This window comes from Periplaneta americana, chromosome 11 (assembly GCF_040183065.1).
Source record: "Periplaneta americana isolate PAMFEO1 chromosome 11, P.americana_PAMFEO1_priV1, whole genome shotgun sequence".
Taxonomy (NCBI): Eukaryota; Metazoa; Arthropoda; class Insecta; order Blattodea; family Blattidae; genus Periplaneta; species Periplaneta americana.
This window is the reverse complement of record NC_091127.1, coordinates 13,467,246-13,488,076: the sequence shown is the minus strand read 5'-3', so window position 1 is coordinate 13,488,076 and position 20,831 is coordinate 13,467,246. Positions and strand designations below refer to the sequence as shown.

The following is a 20,831-nucleotide window of genomic DNA, read 5'->3' as shown; positions in this document are numbered from 1 at the left end:
CACCCTTAACCTATGTTCCTCTCTCAAAGTGAGAGTCCAAGTTTCAGAACCATAAAGAACAACCGGTAATATAACTGTTTTATAAATTCTAACTTTCAGTTTTTTTGTTAGCAGACTGGATGATAAAAGCTTCTCAACCGAATAATAACACGCATTTCCCATATTTATTCTGTGTTTAGTTTCCTCCCGAGTATCATTTATATTTGTTACTGTTGCTCCAAGATATTTGAACTTCTCCACCTCTTCGAAAGATAAATTTCTAATTTTTATATTTCCATTTCGTACAATATTCTAGTCACGAGACATAATCATATACTTTGTCTTTTCGGGATTTACTTCCAAACCTATCTCTTTACTTGCTTCCAGTAAAATTTCCGTGTTTTCCCTAATCGTTTCTGGATTTTCTCCTAACATATTCACGTCACCCGGATAGACAAGCAGCTGATGTAACCCGTTCAATTCCAAACCCTCTCTGTTATCCTGAACTTTCCTAATGGCATACTCTAGACTAGAGCAAAGTTAAAAAGTAAAGGTGATAGTGCATCTCCTTGCTTTAGCCCGCAGTGAATTGGGAACGCATCTGACAGAAACTGACCTATACGAACTCTGCTGTACGTTTCACTGACACGCATTTTTAAATTAAAATGTTATAGTAAACATATCTATTACGCAACTAGTTAGGTAATGATACTTACTAAAGTATGCCAGCATACCTTCTCCGACACACTTTCTACATTTATCTTGGAACCCCAATCTTCAAATTGTTTAAATTCCACTTCATATCTTACGCGGAATTTCGATGGTACTATACATTCAATTGTAGAATTTGTAGCATTTTCAATATCTGATCCTCGTTTGAACTCACTTTAACAATGTTTTGTTTATTTCTCCTAACACTGCTGTTCTTCTGTTATAAACAAAAACCTATCGTGTTCAAAACTAATAAAACAAACACAAACGAATCGCCTCTCGCAGGAAGAAACTAATAATAATACAATCGCCTCTCCACAAAAGACATGTTCAAAACTAATAAAAAAACAACAAACTTTTATTAAAAACTAATTTCATCAAAGTGGATAAAACGTTGTAGGATATACTTATCCTAACTTCATATTACAATACGCGACTCAAAGCCGCAGGCCTCGTCTGGAAGCTTTTCAATCTCGTATATTACGATACAAGGTTGGGAAGCTCTTTTTACAAATTCGAAGAAAAGTTTGAAAAACGAGTAGAGCGAGTTTTTCAATTTCCGAGATTTTGTAATGCACTTCACAAATGTTTATTGTACAATATTTTTTGCACGACCCTATTTTTTAAATTCCAAATAGGAATACAATATATTTTGTATTGAAAATTTAGAGCAATATTATTCCAAAGCCTTCTTCGCAAAACTGCATTGTAATGGTAACTAAGCAACAATAAGTATACTGTAATGGGTCTATTTCAGTAGGCTATAGTTTTGTCATGATAAATGGTTTCCCTAGCAACAAGTTTCTGTGTGGGAATTCTAACTTTCAAGGCCTAACAACAATAGTTGTAAATATAATAAAAACACGATCGTGCAAAAAGAAATATTATTGACAGATTATGTCTTGATGGGTCTATAAAATAAGTCTCACAGGCTTATAAAATATATTACTGACAGATCTGTGCTCTGTCACTGATATACTATATCTATGAACGTCATTTTCAGGCTTGTTCGTATCATTAGTAGACCTATAGAATAAGAAATCTGACAGATTTTTAATATGTACAACATAATATAATTATTTCTTTTTTTTTTATAAATTTACTGAAATGAGAAGCAAACTTTCAAAACCTGATATGTTTATTTTTAAGAAAATGTTACAAATACTGTATTTGTCTATGTAATGCAGCGGTGACCAAAGAGGGTGTCACATACATCGTGTAATCACATACATTCCAACGGGTACGAGGAGTTTTCTGTACATTGCTGTGTTTTTCATTCACTACTGAAGGTAAGCAGTGGCGGTATTATGTCGCTCTACAACCTGTCTCTACAAGCAGTAAGAGGTGGTTTCGTAAAGAGTGAGAAGGAGAATTTTTTTGTTATTCTGTCGGACAAAATGTAATATGTTTATTTTTCTCAACTTTTCATTTAGGAGTATATAGAAACATTAATTGCCACGCTGAATAATGTATTATTATTATTATTATTATTATTATTATTATTATTACTGACTATTAAGTATGTGATTCTATAATTATTCTGTAGGCCTACGTGCATGAATATTGATATTTTTAGATCTTCTCCCTAGAAGGATAAAATTATTAGGTTTTATTTCAGTTTTAATCTTCTTAATCTTTAGATGAGGGTAACTATTTATTAGTTATTCATTTAATAATAATATTATAGAAAAACTGATTCAATATGATGTGCCAACGAACTGCTAAACGCCAGGAATTGACATGTCTTAACTCATAGCCAGGAAGAGAAAGATGAGATAAATAAATGTAAGGAAATCAACTACCTAATGGGGTTTGAAATATCTCATGCTCTAAAGTCTTTTGATAGAATAGAATTTCTCAAAAGAGTAATGATTAAAGTAGCTTAAATAACTTGTCCATAAGAAGTTTTTAATTTTGAAAACTACCAATTTCTCGACCAAGTATCGAGACAAGAATTGAGAAAATTCCTGATTATATTCAAAAGGAAGGTTAGAAAAAGAAGCAAGAAAAATCGCATATCACTCACTGGCTCCTGAAGACAGCAGTGACATTACTGGTACAGCAAAGCTTGAGATTTTTATCAGCGGGATTGATCAAGATGTTAGTACAAGAACCACCACTGGTTGTAGTTTTCATGCCAAGCACCTTTCCTCCGTCTCCTTACTTCATAGGCTGTCTGTCGCATGTAATCATTGCAACTCGAGTTTTGATCACCGCTGATGTAATGAATGAAGATTTTTCTATGGTGAAATGTTATGTGAATCTACAGCAAAAAAATTATATGTAATATTTCACCACAGAAAATATTTGGTTCATTACAGAGATGTAAGTTTTTGGTACCTGAAATGTATTTTCTGAAAATGGACATGTCGGGTTTTGAAAGTTTGTTCCTCAAATATTTTATGTCATTTGACAGACTTGTAAGATACCTCATTGATAGGACTAAAAACATCCTTATGAAGACCTACACATTTTAGCAAAATCAAAGTTACTCTTTTCAGCTAAGCAAACGTTCTGATGGAGGCAGATAAAAAAAGTTAAATTTCTTTCTTTCATCTTATTAATAATGTCAAAAGAAGTGCTTATACAAATTTTGGCCACTCGACCGCAATTACGAGGGCCGTAAAAAATAAGTTCGCCTGGGGCCGTTAACAGAAAAAAAATACAATTTCATTGGACAAATAATTTATTGGAACAGACACAGCAATTGTTGAGCTATATTTCAACATATTTTCCATCGGGATTGAGACATTTCTGATATCATGGGATCGACAGAGAGATGTGCAAACGCCGTCAAACGTTGGTTCCCATCACAGGCGGCCGACTTCTACGACACAAAAATTGATCCCATGGTATGACAAATGTCTCAATTCCAGTGGGGGATATGTTGACAAATATAGCAACAATTGATGTATCTGTTTCAATAAATCTTTCCATGTAATTGTGCTTTTTTCTGTAAACGGCCCCAGGAAAATCACTTTCTGGACGGCCTCGTAATTGCGGTCGAGTGGCCAAAATTTGTATAAGCACTTCTTTTGACATTTATTAACATGGTGGAAGTAGAAAATTTAACTTTTTTATTTGCCCCCATCAGAACGTTTGCTTGTTAGCCCAGTCGTATATAAGAACCGATATTTTTTAATGCTTGAATCGTTGAAAGGCTGAACACTTTTGTTCAATATAGAGGGAACTGCTCTTCGAAATGTGGGAAAATTGTGTTTGAGCCGCCTTAAATTTGCCGGAACTTCTGACTTGAAATGGCTGGCAGTGAGGAGCAGTCTGTTGCTTAGCAACGGGAGACAATAGAAGAGCGGAGAGCGCAGAGCGGGTAGCGTACCGTGAAGGTTCGCTTCACTGCACTCCGCAAGCGATCCATTACTTGATACAAAGCAAAGAGTGGGGGGAAAGGAGCAAAAAGTGAGAAGTCATCACACCTCCCGTGTTTGCCGACCTGTCTGCAGCGTCATTAACAGCAGGTGCGACTGTCAACTGCAACCCGAATCGTGTACCCGTCAACGCGACAACTCTTTGATGAGGTCAACAGCTCTCTTCACCAAGCACGATCGAGACAAGTTGACATTATTAACAATATTGTCAAAGGGTTTGTTTTCATTTCATGGGTGTTCGTGATCTTTGACTTTCACCAAATCCATAATCGAATTTGAAGATGGAACTTCGCTCCTGTCATCAAATCTCTAAATAAGTTATTTTTACGCAGTTATCACCTTAAATATAGGGAATAAAAAAGCTTTTTTCAAAATTTATTGTACAAGTCTCGTGGTTCTTTCCATTAAAATGGCAGCTCCACATAGTTTTGTTTCCGAGGTGTAGTAATTGGAGCGCCTTGAGAATATACGACCAGTATAACCTTTATCAGACAGGAAAAGTCGATATTATTTCGGAATATGTATGATAAGAACTTTCTTGTGTTAAATTTTAACGTACCTTGTTAACATGTTTCGACCTATTTTCGGTCATCTTCGGAACTGGTCGTTGTTGGTCTTGGCGCCTCTTGTTTCCTGTGTGGGTGCGTTCGTAGTTTAGAGTCAAAGAGTGTTGAGTTGTGTGTTGAGAATATCGTTGGGGTGTGTTTTCGTGTATCTGTATATTTCATATTTTTCTAGTGTGTTGAGTTTCAGGCTTTTTGGTTAATCACTAAAAAAAATAATTTTATAAGTCAACATGTGTCACCTGCGACGTAAATATGTGACTTATGTTGATATAATTTAAATTTATTGCTAAAATATATTATGCCTTTTTAAAAGATTGTGAATTTTTTTTACGTTTTATTGCCTTTTTAGCCTGCCTATTTTAACCGTTATAAATGTCGGGCTATTATGATGATAATAATGATGATGATGATAGTGGTGATAGTGATAAAGATGATGTTGACAACCATACCCATGTTTCAAACACAGCATTACCACAGTCCAGTATATACAGTCACGAAGCTTGAGTTGTTGAGGTTGCTAGGAACAATAAACTGTGCCGGTACTATTTCGCATTGTCTGTAATGAGGCGATAATAGCGATCCTAGTGGTTAGCAACTATCTATGGATGCATACTTATTACATATTGAGCTTCGTGACTGTATATACTAGACTGTGGCATTACTGGCTGTATGCAGTGTCAAGAAGAAAGCAAATAACAACTCGTACCGGTTAACTGGATTAGTTTTCGAGCATTTGAAGCCTTGGACTGAATGGTCGCAAGTTTATTAGGTTCAATATTTGTAGGCTGTGTAGCCAAACACGGATAATTGCATTCTACACAGAGTCGCGTTAACTTTTAAGGATTCCAGAGCTTGAAGGGCCCTGGCTGCAAACAAGACGTCCGCTCCGCGAGGACCATTTATCAGGATTTGTAAATAGGGGTTCGCTGCCGCGGTGTCAGGCGAAAGTAAACACGACACAATGCACGCATCCATCTCACCTCGTGACGGGTCGTACACGGAAATAAAGGCGACTCCTTGAATTGAACAAGTCGGCTGGAAGTAACAGAGATGTTAACACGTCGCCTGCCTGGCTGCCTGGCAACGGTTCCCAGCGTTCTGCTCCACCGGATTCCTTCCTACTCTGACTTTCTGTCTGATAAAAGACATAAAATTACGAAGATTCCCTTTTGCTTATTATGCTGGCGTCGACATTGTAGTTAGAGGTGTGAAAATTATTAGAATAATCTTAATTTTAAAGGTTTTTTAATAGTTCCTTCACAAATATTCATTTAATTGATGAATATTGGTATATAATATTACTATACTGATGTAGGATATATTTACTACTAACAATGCCGGAAAGCACTGTTGTACATTGGTATTTTTCTTATTTTACAATTGTTACGGGAATTCAGAAATTATTATATTATGTTACCGGAAATGGAAACATAAAAAAAATTATAAAATTTACTTTGTCATACGTTAAAAGTGTTAAAATTGTAAAAAAGGTATTTACCTTCGACAGACGGCCCGTTTCGACGCTATGTGTCGTCGTCTTCAGTGTCTCTTGAATCACTGGTGATCTTGACTCTGCGATGTGCAGTTTTCGATGGTAGGGGTGGGGGTGTGTTGTTCCTATGGTGGGGGTTGGCTGTTTGTATGTTATGTTGTATTATGACGTCAAATAATATGTGCGTATCAAACTGTAGTTGTGCGTTAAGACGACGACACATAGCGTCGAAACGGGCCGTCTGTCGAAGGTAAATACCTTTTTTACAATTTTAACTCTTTTAACGTATGACAAAGTAAGTTTTATATTTTTAACAAAGTGTTAACGAGAACGTTAATCAATGAATAACGACGATATAAGTCATTTAGTTCACCAATATCTGAAGACGACGACACATAGCGTCGAAACGGGCCGTCTGTCGAAGGTAAATACCTTTTTTACAATTTTAACACTTTTAACGTATGACAAAGTAAATTTTATATTTTTAACAAAGTGTTAACGAGAACTGTAATCAATAAAAAAATTATATGCACAAAACAGATGTATACGTTCATTTGAACTTTCACAACAATGTAAACGCAAAGAACAAGATGTTTAAAGCATTTCTTAATTAATTTTTTTATGTTTCCAATTCCGCCAACATAATATAATAATTTCTGAATTCCCATAACAATTGTAAAATAAGAAAAATACCAATGTACAACAATGCTTTCCGGCATTGTTAGTAGTAAATATATCCTACATCAGTATAGTAATATTATATACCAATATTCATCAATTCAATGAATATTTGTGAAGGAACTATTAAAAAACCTTTAAAATTAAGATTATTCTAATAATTTTCACACCTCTGTAGTGTCATGAAACTAGAACCAAGATTATATTCCAAATGCATACATATGTAATTTATCATACTGGAATGTACGAAAAGTGATAACCTTTGTAAATATGCTTTGTCGATGATTTTACATAATTACATTTCTTTCTATATGATGCATATTTTTCTATTTCTGTGTGGAAACAATAAGGATATTCTGAACTAGCGCCGATACATAGCGCACGTGTATTTTTTAAGGGATGGGCTTTGCGTGTGCATTTGTTTTCCAATATATAAACATTGAGGATTTACGTAGTGTATTAGTATATTAAATACTCTTAAAAATAACTAAAAATTCCAATTTTTTTCTGTGTTCCTGTATGTAAAAACCAGGGAAAGCTTTTTGCTTTCAATCAGGTCCCAAAACATTCTGAATATATGGTTTAAACCTTAAAAAAAGTATAACTAATAAAATTGCGCCTATTAAACAAAAAGAACTACTTCAAATAAAGAATTGCTGGTTACAGTTTCATTTTGGAAGAGGACATATGCATATGTTAGCTTAGATTGTATGCAGTACTTGTAGGAGTCCCCGAAGTTTACGACTGCATTTTGCAATGGAACGATACTTGGCCTACATTAAACTCTCCATGAATTGGGAATCCGTAGTGAAAAAAAACATGTATAGGCCTATAAATAATGTAGACTATGTAACTTATTGAAAACGTGTTTTAACTTCAAATTTTCAAAATCATCATACATAGTATTCAAAACTGCATGTCCTTAACCTACAAAATGCACGAATATTCCTGATACTACTACGATTATATTATATCCTATTAAAAATTTCATTCGTTCTTTCTGCAATTAGAGAAAAGAGTACGAGGAATTCAAACCCCATAGTCCATTCCCTATATATATAAAAAAAAGACATTAGTGGCTGTATATCCTGTTTATCACGTACGGTACCTACTTACAATACTTATGGTTAAAGAGGCAATATTCACCTTCGACAAAGATCCTTCTTTTTTTTTTATTCGTGCACCTCGTTCTCAAAGTTCTCATTTAGGTTCATGAACATTCAATTTACTTATATCTACGAGTATATTCTGCATACTGCAGATTTCCCCATCTATCTCTTGAAGGGAATGCCCCAGTAGTATACAAGTTTACGCTATAATTTATTGTAAATTAAATTAGATTATGAGATAAGAAAATACTGAAGTATATTAAATTATACTAGGTTATACAAAATAATTATAAATATAATTTTGACACGCACAAAAAACCTACAAGCGGGAGAACGTAATGACATAATATAGTCCTGTGCCGCATGGAACACTCCTGTCATCTAACGGTAAAACTTTGCACAAGATATCCCTATTGAAGAGTGATTCTAAAACGCGTTCAGTCTATAGTTTTTTTTATCCAACGGTCTACGGACTGAGCGAGTTTTCTTCAAGTCACATTCAGAATAACTCAGACATTTAGACAAGGATTGGCGCTGTTTTCGAAGACAACAAGCTTAAAATATAACGACAGAGATCTCAAACAATCATATATAACTTAACTTATGTATAAACCATAAAAATGACCACATGGACTGAGCGAGTTTTGGGTTCACACTTTTCAATTTAACACGTTCTTCAGAATTCTCTTTTTTTAATGCTTTGGTAGGTCTAATATATTCTCGGACATATGGCGGTAGTTTTTAGACAACCACTGAAACTTCATTATAGACCTATAACAGGAACAAGTAACATTTCTACTTGGTGTGCTAGGTCGAAAAAAATCACATTTATTATGACAAATCTTTACGCGTCTATGTCAGTCAACAGAAATCGGCTGCGATCGTCTCAAAGTTACGTGACTCGTCCGTGTCTCGATGTTGATACCTTTCAGTAGCTATACATTATCTCTAGACACACGATCACAACACTCCTCAATATTATCCATTCCCTCCCACCGAACATCCTCATATTCATCTTCTTTCACTGTGGCTGTTCCTCGACTTTGGAATTCCCTACCGAGTAATGTCAGGGACTGTCAGACATCAAACCAATTTAAGAATAGGCTAACGAAATATGTTTGTAACAATTCTTGTTAACAATAATAGCTGTTTCAGGTTTCTCAATGTTTAATGGTTATATATATCACAGATAAATATCTAATTTATTTCATTATTATTATTATTATTATTATTATTATTATTATTATTATTATTATTATTATTATAACTATTTCTTCCCAATGTTTATTATTGTCACACTAACATTACTTATCCAACTTTCATTATTCACTTTCATGTTGTTTTATGGTCTAGATATTAATGTAATAATTATGTAAGCAATTGTATTCAATTAGAATTAGAGTCTGGCTGGGCGGAAGAGAAGGCCTACTGGCCTTAGCTCTGCCAGATTAAATAAATAAATCATTAAATAAATATATTATTATTATTATTATTATTATTATTATTATTATTATTATATTATTCCAACTCTATGAGTCTATCTCACTAATGAACTCTTCAGCTCCACCTATCGACTTCGAGCAGTTGATTTGTAGTCGTTACATTGCGACTGGTTTAATGCCTCAACATGGACAGAAGTGGAGAGACGTCGGACGCGCCATTAGGCCAGTCCGTTGCTCACAATGCCTGCTGCAGAGTCAAGAGGGCTTTGTAAGGTCTCTTGACAATTTTTACCTGATTCCGGCCTTGTTGATCAGCAGGCGGTCCTTGACACATCTTCAGGAATGCAATTCAAAAGCCACTTCTCAGCTCTGTCATCGCATCAACCCGCCTTTGTATTCAGGGGTGGACACCCTCTTTTTTCTTTTATGCTTCTTTCTTAGTTCCCTTTCGTATTTGGTATCCTATTCCACTATTTACAGTCATTCTGTCTCAATTGTATACATAATGTCTAAATAAAGTTGAGTATCGTATTTTCATCATCCTCTACCATCAAGGGCTGTGCACTTCTCTTTCTGGCAGGCTCTGGTTCTATAATAATCATCAATCAGTGCAAACATATTCAAGCACCAGTGAGGCTCTATGACCATGTGGTCAGCATAGTACAAGTCTAATTTGAAACATTATCCACGTTATATTCTGTCTAGATGGAACGGGAAAGATGCTGTATTTAATTTCCAATCTTCAAGGGCCAAAAATGTTACAATCTTAGAAGTTGGTGCATGAGCGGTAAGAAATAAATAAAAGGTCTGAATGGAATTACAACAGGAAGTTTGGTGATTTAATGTCGTAAATCGTGTTTAGTGTGATGAAAATGTTTAGGGGACCATAGATATAGACATCAGGTAGGAAGTTATAAAATTGAGAAAAAGATGTTGGGAAATTAAAAATGGCTAGTTAATAAATATAGTTACCGAATGAAGTTTATTGTATAGAAGTAAATCTTAGAAAGTGATGTAGTGAAGTTTACGAAAGATGATCTTAGTGATAGTATTTACAATTTTCTATAGTTTTTTTCTGAGTGTTGATTGTGGTTAAGAAATGAATGATCAAACTAAAGTGAACTATATACTCATGTCAAAATTTAATAAGATTATAATGACGTGTATTAGGTGGAAAAAAAAGATCCCAGTGAGTATAACCGTGTGAAGTGTTACGAGTTAGATGTAATGTAGAAAGACGGAATTATATATACATTTCTTTCTATCTATCTATCTATCTATCTATCTATCTATCTATCTATCTATCTATCTATCTATCTATCTATCTATCTATCTATCTATCTATCTATCTATCTATCTATCTATCTATCTATCTATCTATCTATCTACCTATCTACCTACCTATCTACCTACCTATCTACCTACCTATCTATCTATCTATCTATCTATCTATCTATCTATCTATCTATCTATCTATCTATCTATCTATCTAATTTTCAATCGAAAATAAGTTTTGCTAATTGGGAATATGGGAATATAACATAACTTTGTATTATTTATTAGAAAATTTAATCAACTTTTGTGTGTCATGATTAGCATGCAAATGAAAATAGTTTGTCATAACTCATTAATCTGTACGACTCATTCGCGAACTAGCTTCAATAATTAACACAGTTAAGGGCGTGCTGCATTTACTTAAAAACTAAGACTCTCTTTCTTTGCCAGATTTATGCTCTAAAATCTTGAAGGTCTTATATTCGAGTCGAGGATTAAATACGAATATATGGATTAAAAATACAAAATTGGAACAAAGAAGGTACAGTCTTAGAAAAAAGACTTGTCGCACAAATACTTCGTATAGTCCCAAAAAGAAGGCAGTGCGCACGATCAAGGGACGAGCGACCTGCTTCACAAGAGAAGGACTAGTTGATGTAATAAAATTAGTTTTGTTTCGTTGTATGTCTGATCATGCGCACTGCCTCCTTCCTGGGGCTTATGAAGTATTTGTGCGACAAAACTTTTTTCTAAGACTGTACGTAACTATGTTTTCATTTCATTTAACGTTCTGCCCAAAGGCAGGTCTTTCACTGCAAACCCAGCTTTCTTCAATCTTCACTATTTTCTGCCTTCCTCTTCGTTTCCTCACATGATCCATATATCTTAATGTCGTCTATGATCTGATATCTTCTTTTAGGTCTACCCCGAACTCTTCTCCCTTTCACCATTCCTTCCAGTGCATCCTTCAATAGGCAATTTCTTCTCAGCCAGTGACCCAACCAATTCCTTTCCTCTTCCTGATCAGTTTCAGCATCATTCCGTAACTATGTAATGATTTTTAATAAGACAAGTATTGTTGTTTGGTCAACTGTCCGAAGACAGGTCTGAATAACACAAGTGATACCAAAAGATACCACTTATGAGGCATCTAGGCCAGGAGATAATGGAGTAGAAAAGCCAGTTCCTTTCCCCCTCCAATACATACATCGTCGACTAGCTACATATTACACCAATCAGACTTCAGATGCCTACAAACAATTGTTCTTCCTCTGACACATATCGTCAAGTGAGATATACTGCATGATAATAGATGTACATATCAGCCAGAACCTCACAGTTAAAAAAAAAGTATTAACATACCTAAATCTAATGGCTTTCAGGTAACGTATATGAATATTAAAATCAGAATATCTTAACTAAAGCTGTATTTAGGCCTGTATCCACTCAATATTCACATGACGTATGCTTATATAGCCAGTGCCATAATTTTTGGCGCGTGTCCTTGAGTAAAACGCCAGTCAGTGGCATCTGCTGTCACTTCGGCTGAGAGTGATACCATCTACTAAACAGATGCGACGTCAACAATCTACCAATCACAGTTGTCAGCTTTCTGGCCCATATTTTGTGGCAAAGATAAGATACTCGCTCTCAACGTTCCCATTACTTATTTCACACGCCAGAAACGGTGACACTGGCTGTAAAACATGAAGAAAGCTAGAATAAGTCTTTAAATTTAGATTACCCGTAGACATATATCCTTACGGGTTTAATATCTGCACCCAAAATTCTTATATCGTCATCATAATCATCTCCATCATCAGTGGAAGTGGAGGGACATTAACGTTGAGATAACTGAATAATAATTTATAGTTTCTTTGGAAGTATTGCAATGTTCGACTCCTTTGTTTCAGGTACATCTGAGATCGCACTTCATCATGAACGGTGTGTGTGTGCGGTGGCGAGGATGGGTGGACCTGGAACGCCTGGACGGCGTGGGCTGCCTGGAGTACGACGAGGACAAGGCACAGGTACGCCCTAGATTTCAAATCGTATTAAAATTACATCACGCTTTGATAGACTACAGACTATTGGTCAATGACATTTCGGGACTAGCCGAAAGAAGCACAAGAGGTAATCCGTACGAGAAAGAGAACATTTTAAGGGGAGAGGACGGTATTTTTTAAAACTTTTTTTCCTATTTGGTGTAAATTATTAATTTTTTGTATGTAGAGAGCTCATAGCTGTGGCAACTCAACCAAATAAAAATATTTTGAAAAAAAAAAAAATTATTTGAGGGCCCAAATTTGAAAAAAAAAATACCCAATGCAGGATTATACTAAAACCGATATATCTAAACCGTTTTTAAAGATAGATTCAAACAGTTTTTGCAATGTATTTGCAAAAGTATGTTCTACAAACTGTCTGTAACAGAATTTTGATATTGGTCTCTATGTTTGTAAAATAAACAATTACAATTTAGTAACAATTTTCTGATTTCCTTTCTTGCAAACAAACGGACGTAGTTTTAAAATGAAATCAATTAACAAAATTCTGTTGCAGAGAAAAGTTTCCTAATAGTCTAAAGAATGTGTGTTCTAAATTTCATGCATGTATCTTCAATAATTCAGAAATTATATTCATTTTGTCTGGCAATGTAGCAAAAACAATGAAGTTATTGGAAACCGATAAAAGCGGGCATGCGATTTAAAAATCCATAGCGCAGGAAGTTTAAAAATGACGTCTCAACATCAGATGAGGGCACAAATACCTACAAAATGTTATGCAATGCATTCCAGACATATCAAAGGGTATTTTAAAGACATTTTTTTTTTTTTTGAAAATTTAATTTACCGGAAACAACAATAAAAGTGGACGAGTGATTTAAAAATCCATAATGCAGGAAGTTTAAAAATGGCAATCCACACATATCACAGATTATTTTAAAGATTTTTTAAATTTTACTCATTTTTTCATAAAAAAAAATACCATCCTCTCCCCTTAAGTAATATTCAGCATATTTTGTCTTTGATTAATGATCGGTTTAAATTGCATATTAAAATGTGATCTTGCATGTATACCACAATGATTGCGCTTCTGTAGAATGTGTTGTAATGAACACAACTAACCTATTGGGTTCTCCTACGTAATTCTTTGACGACTGACTGCAGATGGAGGACTCGATGCTGCGGGACCAGATCGAGCGCTACAACCAAAGGCTGCGCGACTTCGAGGAGAAGCAGCGGGCGTATCGGCAGCACCAGGAGCGGCCTGCCGATCCAGACCTCGAGGTAATAACTATTGCATCACGGAAATAACACCTTTGATGTTAACAATGATAATAACAACACTGGTCAACAAAATTTCAACTTTTGTCTGTTAAAAGGAAACCAATGGGTGGATTCTAAGTGACGTTTTTGTGCTGATTTCAAATCTTTTTACAGAACGTTTCCATCACCCAGGGTTTTAGAGTAATCACATGAAGAAAATTTTTCGTGTCTATATATTATAGTATTATATCTTAGCTGAAATTACATTCACTGACCTAAAATATATGTGAAGTAGATTTGAAGTATTTCGCTTGAAGAACATCTCTCTTCAGTGTCCAATAGTAGTCTGCCAACATATTTAAGCACCATTTACCCTGATAGCGCCTTTCCATTTCTGGTGGAAACACTCCCCGTATTCGTCGCTTACAGCCCTAGGTTTTCAGGGAATAAATCGAGATGGGAGTGCAGAAAGTGTGTTTTAAGACATATTACATCCCATGACTTGATAGTTCGCCTTGCTTTTACGTAAACCAAGATCCCTGTGTTAGAAAGTGAGGTTCATTTATAGTATCGTCTTCCACAAAATCTGGATCATTCTGTATACATTCTGAACATCAGGAACACTTTGAATTACTTCAGTCAGTGTTATGTCATCTGATGGAGTTGATATGGAAAGTCCTGGCCCATGAAGCACCGGCCGAATTGCAGAAACTAAATATTGATATTTAACAGTGTCTGGACTTCGAACTTATTCTACATATATTTGTCACGCAGAAGTAGCAGTCTGTCAAATGATTCTTAGGCTTGCGCTATATCATAGGGACTGCAAAATGCATATTATGATGGGATCCTTTTAACCAGCCAGTTAATAGTGTTACACATTTGGCACAACAGATTTCCGGGGCCCCATGTCTTGTTCTGGTCTATTTTGTTGTTACAATACCAGTCATAATCTCTTCTAACTAGATGAATAAAATTTAGACTCTGCGCTTTTAAAATGAGCTCACCGCACGTGTAACAGAAGTTGTTTCTATCATTAAGACACTTTCGAGGTATGTTTCTTATACACTATACACTTATATACTACTCCTTATAATGCACTATTAGGTACGATATTATACACTTCTATCACAATTCAATTAACAATGGAAGAGAGCACAGGAATGTCTTCTTTGTTCAAAGAAAAGGTCTATTCATCTGGAAACTTTACCTTAAAATCACAGTTATCTGAGGGAAATGTCATTGTTGTTATTCGTGAATTCACAGGCAACAATCACCAAATGTTATAAGTCAATTTTTGACACAAAGAAAAAATATAAATGTAAAATACCCCTTCTAATCAGCACATTATATACCACAAATGCTAATAAACGAGACAAAATTTATTTTCAAAATTAAAAAAAAAATGGTGGGTGTTGGAAAATTTCTTACTACATTTTTGGAATCAACAGATGGCAATACATAAGAAACACCCGAAATTATTTATTTAACAAAATCATTGTTGACCAGAGTAATTAGGGAGCGGATTTTTATGTACTAAAAAATTTAAATATATTTTTTATGTGCTAAAAAGTACGAAAATATTTGCTAAAAATAAAAAAAAAATATTTTTTTAAAATATGACAAGAATACCTTACTTAGCTTGGAAAAAAAAAGTTACTAGGTACTCACCAACCACACTTGAGTGCTAGTAGTTGGCCGAGAATTGCAGTGAACAACAAAGCTCATCTCCAAATTCTCCATCACAAATGCATGCCGATTATCTCTGAACAACGACTTATACTGTGAAAACGATCTTTCCACATCACAGGACGTCAGACGTGCATATTTAAAGAGAGGAATGTCACAAACGCAAACACCGTCAATTTCACCTACAGGCATACCCTCCAATACTTGAGCAACTTTACACATTTTTTATATCCACTGTTTTTCCCAAACACATTCTGGAATTTGTCCCTTAGTACTTGTACTTCTGAACCTGGTAGCGAGTCTAGTTTAATTTTCACGGCACGCACCTCTCTGTTTCAGACAACAGGTTTTTGGATGTTTCGAGTTTTTTTATGGTGTCACACAAAAAGCTTAGATTTGCTAATAGAAAAGCCAAATCGTTTTTTAAACAACCATCTTTCAGTATATCTTGAAGGATATCGATTGACGAAGCCGATAACAGGGAGTCACAACAAGACGTATTGCCTTACTTGATGGACATGAGCGAGAGGCGAGAGATTTGTTTAAATTAAATAATGTTCATACTCGAGCTCTTAGCTGTTGTGTTTCACAAACAAAGCGTGGAATGAAATCATCTTCAGCAACAATAAACATTCCTAATTATGTGTTGCAAGATCTCTCCTCCTTGTCCACGTTAATTTATACTCTAATAACAACACTGATATGCTGCCCAGCAGTTCTCAGAACTTGAGGCGATACTATTACGAAAATGGACCACGAATGCACCACACAGCGCTTAGAAACACGAAGCAACCAAGAATTCTTAAAAACGTAGCGTACTTCTCAATTACATAATTGATTTAGTTTTAAAATGTTTAAAAGTTCTTGTAAAAAAATTATTTAATTAAAAAAACTCCAAGATTTATGTGTTTATAATATATTTCCTGAAAATATGTATTTACATAATTTTTTGTGAAAATATGTGTTTTTATGTGAAATAAAATTCGGATTTTAAACTTGAAACTTCATGTTCGGAATTTTTAACTTTGTTAATTGTGTTTTATCACACGCAAAAATAATATTTAATTACATAGGAATCCGCTCCTTAATAATAATAATAATAATAATAATAATAATAATAATAATAATAATAATAATATAAAGATAAATTATATGATTATGTCTCGTGACCAGAATATTGTACGAAATGGAAATATAAAAATTGGAGATTTATCCTTCGAAGAGGTGGAAAAATTCAAATATCTTGGAGCAACAGTAACAAATATAAATGACACTCGGGAGGAAATTAAACACAGAATAAATATGGGAAATGCGTGTTATTATTCGGTTGAGAAGCTCTTATCATCCAGTCTGCTGTCAGAAAATCTGAAAGTTAGAATTTATAAAACAGTTATATTACCGGTTGTTCTGTATGGTTGTGAAACTTGGACTCTCACTCTGAGAGAGGAACATAGGTTAAGGGTGTTTGAGAATAAGGTGCTTAGGAAAATATTTGGGGCTAAGCGGGATGAAGTTACAGGAGAATGGAGAAAGTTATACAACACAGAACTGCACGCATTGTATTCTTCACCTGACATAATTAGGAACATTAAATCCAGACGTTTGAGATGGGCAGGGCATGTAGCACGTATGGGCGAATCCAGAAATGCATATAGAGTGTTAGTTGGGAGACCGGAGGGAAAAAGACCTTTAGGGAGGCCGAAACGTAGATGGGAGGATAATATTAAAATGGATTTGAGGGAGGTAGGGTATGATGATAGAGACTGGATTAATCTTGCACAGGATAGGGACCGTTGGCGGGCTTATGTGAGGGCGGCAATGAACCTTCGGGTTCCTTAAAAGCCATTTGTAAGTAAGTAAGTAATATAATAATAATAATAATAATAATAATAATAATAATAATATTTCTCGCAGGAGATCTTTTACATGCCAGTAAATCTACTGTCGCATTTAAGCACACTTAAATGCTATTGACCCGGGCCGGGATCGAGCACAGAAGGCCAGTGCTGTACCGACTACGCCACCCAGGCCGACTGAAAGTTGGAATTTTAGGACTGAAAGATTTTAAGAATGAGAAGGGGTGGCCTGGAGGTACTTCTCTATTGTGTAGTTCACTGCTAGGAAGGAGTTGTTATTCGTCAACAGTTACGAAAAATGATACAAAAATATATTTCCAAGGAAAATGTAAATATTAAATCCCAAGCCTGTATGTATCAAGGAAAAAAATAGGTGTCTGCCTAAATTCCGCTATATATATATATATATCACAATGTTCTAAATCATTGAAATACGTCTATAATACCTCTCTCCATAAATAACTTCTGAACCTTTACATTTCGGACATAGGTATACTTTTCAGGTTAAATCGATGTAGATTAACCCAAACTACATTATCCTCAAGTATTTTACATTCATCCTGAGACACTCTGTATAGATAAATTGTCACCATGCAGTTCTGGCTTTCGAGAGAATAGTAATATGCGTTACAAGAGCGGTATGTCGAAGTTTTCATGTTCGAGGAAAAGTGTGAAAAAGCGAAACGTAGTTGAGCTTTTTTAATTTCTGTGAATTGAAAGAAAACATACCGCTCGTGTATCGTACATTATTTTGTGCGAAGATCGTTTATTACATACCTGAAAGAGGAATTTCTAATTAGTTGCAATGAAATCTCCATCTTGGTTTCTGTTCAATGACGGCAAATTTGCGAAACAAAAATATCTATCTTCAATATTGTTGCTTTAAAATGTTTTCTGTGTTTACTATACTCCAGCAGGCCGTGATATACGTCTGTCTTTCCCCCCCCCCCAGTCTATGATGAGTCTGGAATCTTGTTGATTTTTTCACGGCTTCCTTAATGTTACTTGCATCACGAATGCAGTAACTTTAGTGGAGTTGTAGAGTTTACTTAATTTTTGCAAATATTTAAAAAACAATAATTAACAGTGCAATTTAGGTGAAATTGCAGTGGTAAGTTTCCAATTTATAATTATTACTATATTGAACGTCTCTAAAAATAATATGTTAAAAGCCTAAAGCAGTAAAATGAATATGTCACTTAAGCGGTAAGAAGAGGGAAATTGTTATGTGTGTTAGGTTGGGAATACTGAATGTGGAATTTTAGACTTTCCGCGGATTGGTTTTGTGCGGAAACCAAGCAAATGCGCACGATCTCGCACAAATGCATATTGTGTATGAGGTTCCGGGACCTACTTATCATCGTTTCTTAAAGAGCGATAATAGCATACTAAGTTCTGTTAAACGAAGAAATATGGTTGATAGTACAACATACATCATAGCATCTAGTAAAAACTAAACCCCAGTTCACTGGTGAGAAACCGTCAGCTGTTACAGATGACGACTGTAGAATTCTCGAAGCTATTGTGAGGCACTGCTTTGCGAATATTGCTTAATGTTCTCGGTTTCAAACAGCTGAAAACTTGATTGTCTACGGGCTGTCGTATTATCGAGTTTGAGAACTTAAATCCGTTAAGCGTGAGAGCCACCTGTGTACCCTTCATCGATTGTGAGAAAGCCTTCGTCATAAGAATCTGACAGTTTCGCGAGCTTATTTGTTTACACTGTTTACCTACTCCATCCCCCTTGGGCGTGCTGTTGTGTATATTAACCCAGTTCAAGGGCTGGTGCGGGGGTGGGAGGCAAGGCACGTCCGTACTAGTCCTATTATGGAATAAACAAAGGGTTGCCAGCCCTTGTTAGTCATTAAAGGATCCGGATTACGGGTGGGCTTTGTTTCTTTGCTTCATTTACTGGGGGGCGTCAATTAGTGAAATTGGACCGTATGGAGTCTTTAAAACAACCCCCTGTGAAGGGTCCGCTATTGAATGTAGGCGTCGGAGCGGGAGGGGTGAGCCCGGGGGCACCAGGGGGTTCGAATCTGCTCTCAAAGCAAGTAATCCCTGCAGAATCCGATTATGAGCCTGAGAAGTGTAAAGATGCTGGGGGCGAGCCAAGGAGAGAGGCTTTCAGACGAGTTACAAGCAGAGCCATCAAAGGTGACTTGGGGAATGTCTGGGAGTCGCACTTGCATTAATGGGATTCCAACTTGGAAGACGAATCGTATCTACAGCTATACGTATCCAGATCATACCATTACACTAAATTTGTATAGTGATCGTTAAATAAAAGAACAGTCTGATTAGAAGAATCTCTGAGTACACATAACCCACGGGGTAAATTGCAACTATGTCTATAATGTTTTTGCTGTAAGAAAAATCCTAATGTAAACAATAGTACGTGACTGAAGTGAGGCTTCATTGGACGCTATTTGGCGCCACAGATTCTCAGTACGTGTTCCCGCCTACTGTTGTACATTCTGTTTCATGTCAAACATTCCCCGTTACTCGTCAAGTAGGCCTAACCTCACTACTATGCATTCGTTTGCTTAGGAAACATTTACTTTATATTTACTGCAATTAAATTATTTTTAAGTCTTATGTCTTGACAATGGACAGTTGAGGATGCAGAAGCCATACTGCAGTACCACGTGCTTACGTGAACAACTTCGAGCTCAAGTGACGCCAGCTTGTTACAAGAACAGACTACCTCGGTATTACTGTTGGTATTCATCCGCATTCATAGTACATAACAAAATATAAAAGTAGCTTTTCTTCTACATAGCGTTTTACATATGAGTGAAGTTATATGTTTCATCATATTTAACAGTTAGAATTCAATTTTTTATTTTGAAATAATACAAGATTATGGTTTCCAAATACGAACTATATTTTCCTGCGTCATGTGAGCGTTTCGACTGGGAGCCAATCACGGGTATGACAGCAACGTGCTTATGTTTACATTAGGATTTTTCTCACACCGAGAAAACAGTATATACTTACTGAGATCATACCATTACACTAAATTTGTATAGTGATGGTTAAATAAAAGAACAGCCTGATTAGAAGAGGTGCTGAGTACCATAACCCTCGGAGGTAAATTTGTAACTATTTCTAGCAACGTATACACAGTGAACCTTGAGTAATGTCATTAATTTCAGTGGGTTATTCTTTGAAATATTCAAACAAGAAAGTTTAATACAATTTTGCTTCCCTTTCAAGATAAAAATTGTTTTTTATATGAAACATTTCATGGAGTGTTTTGGGAAATCCATTGATTTAATTCCCATTATGCTCAGTCAATTTAATAGAATAGCGTATTATGATATGATCCAGACGTTTGCGATGAACAGGGCATGTAGCACGTATGGGCGAATTCAGA

At 35.4% G+C, this 20,831-nt stretch overlaps 1 protein-coding gene across 4 annotated transcripts in view; it reads left to right on the top strand.

The window, feature by feature from the left end:
* The window catches only part of LOC138708823 (protein big brother-like), a 178,793-nt gene that overhangs the window by 115,497 nt on the left and 42,465 nt on the right, over positions 1-20,831 (top strand). For all 4 annotated transcript variants that reach the window (XR_011334774.1, XR_011334775.1, XM_069839024.1 and 1 more), the window contains exons 4-5: positions 12,552-12,668; positions 13,809-13,928. Coding sequence is in view for 2 of the 4 variants with exons in the window: in XM_069839024.1 (XP_069695125.1) it covers positions 12,552-12,668; positions 13,809-13,928 (237 nt within the window). In the remaining 2 variants the exon portion in view is untranslated. The remainder of the gene's footprint in view (positions 1-12,551; positions 12,669-13,808; positions 13,929-20,831) is intronic.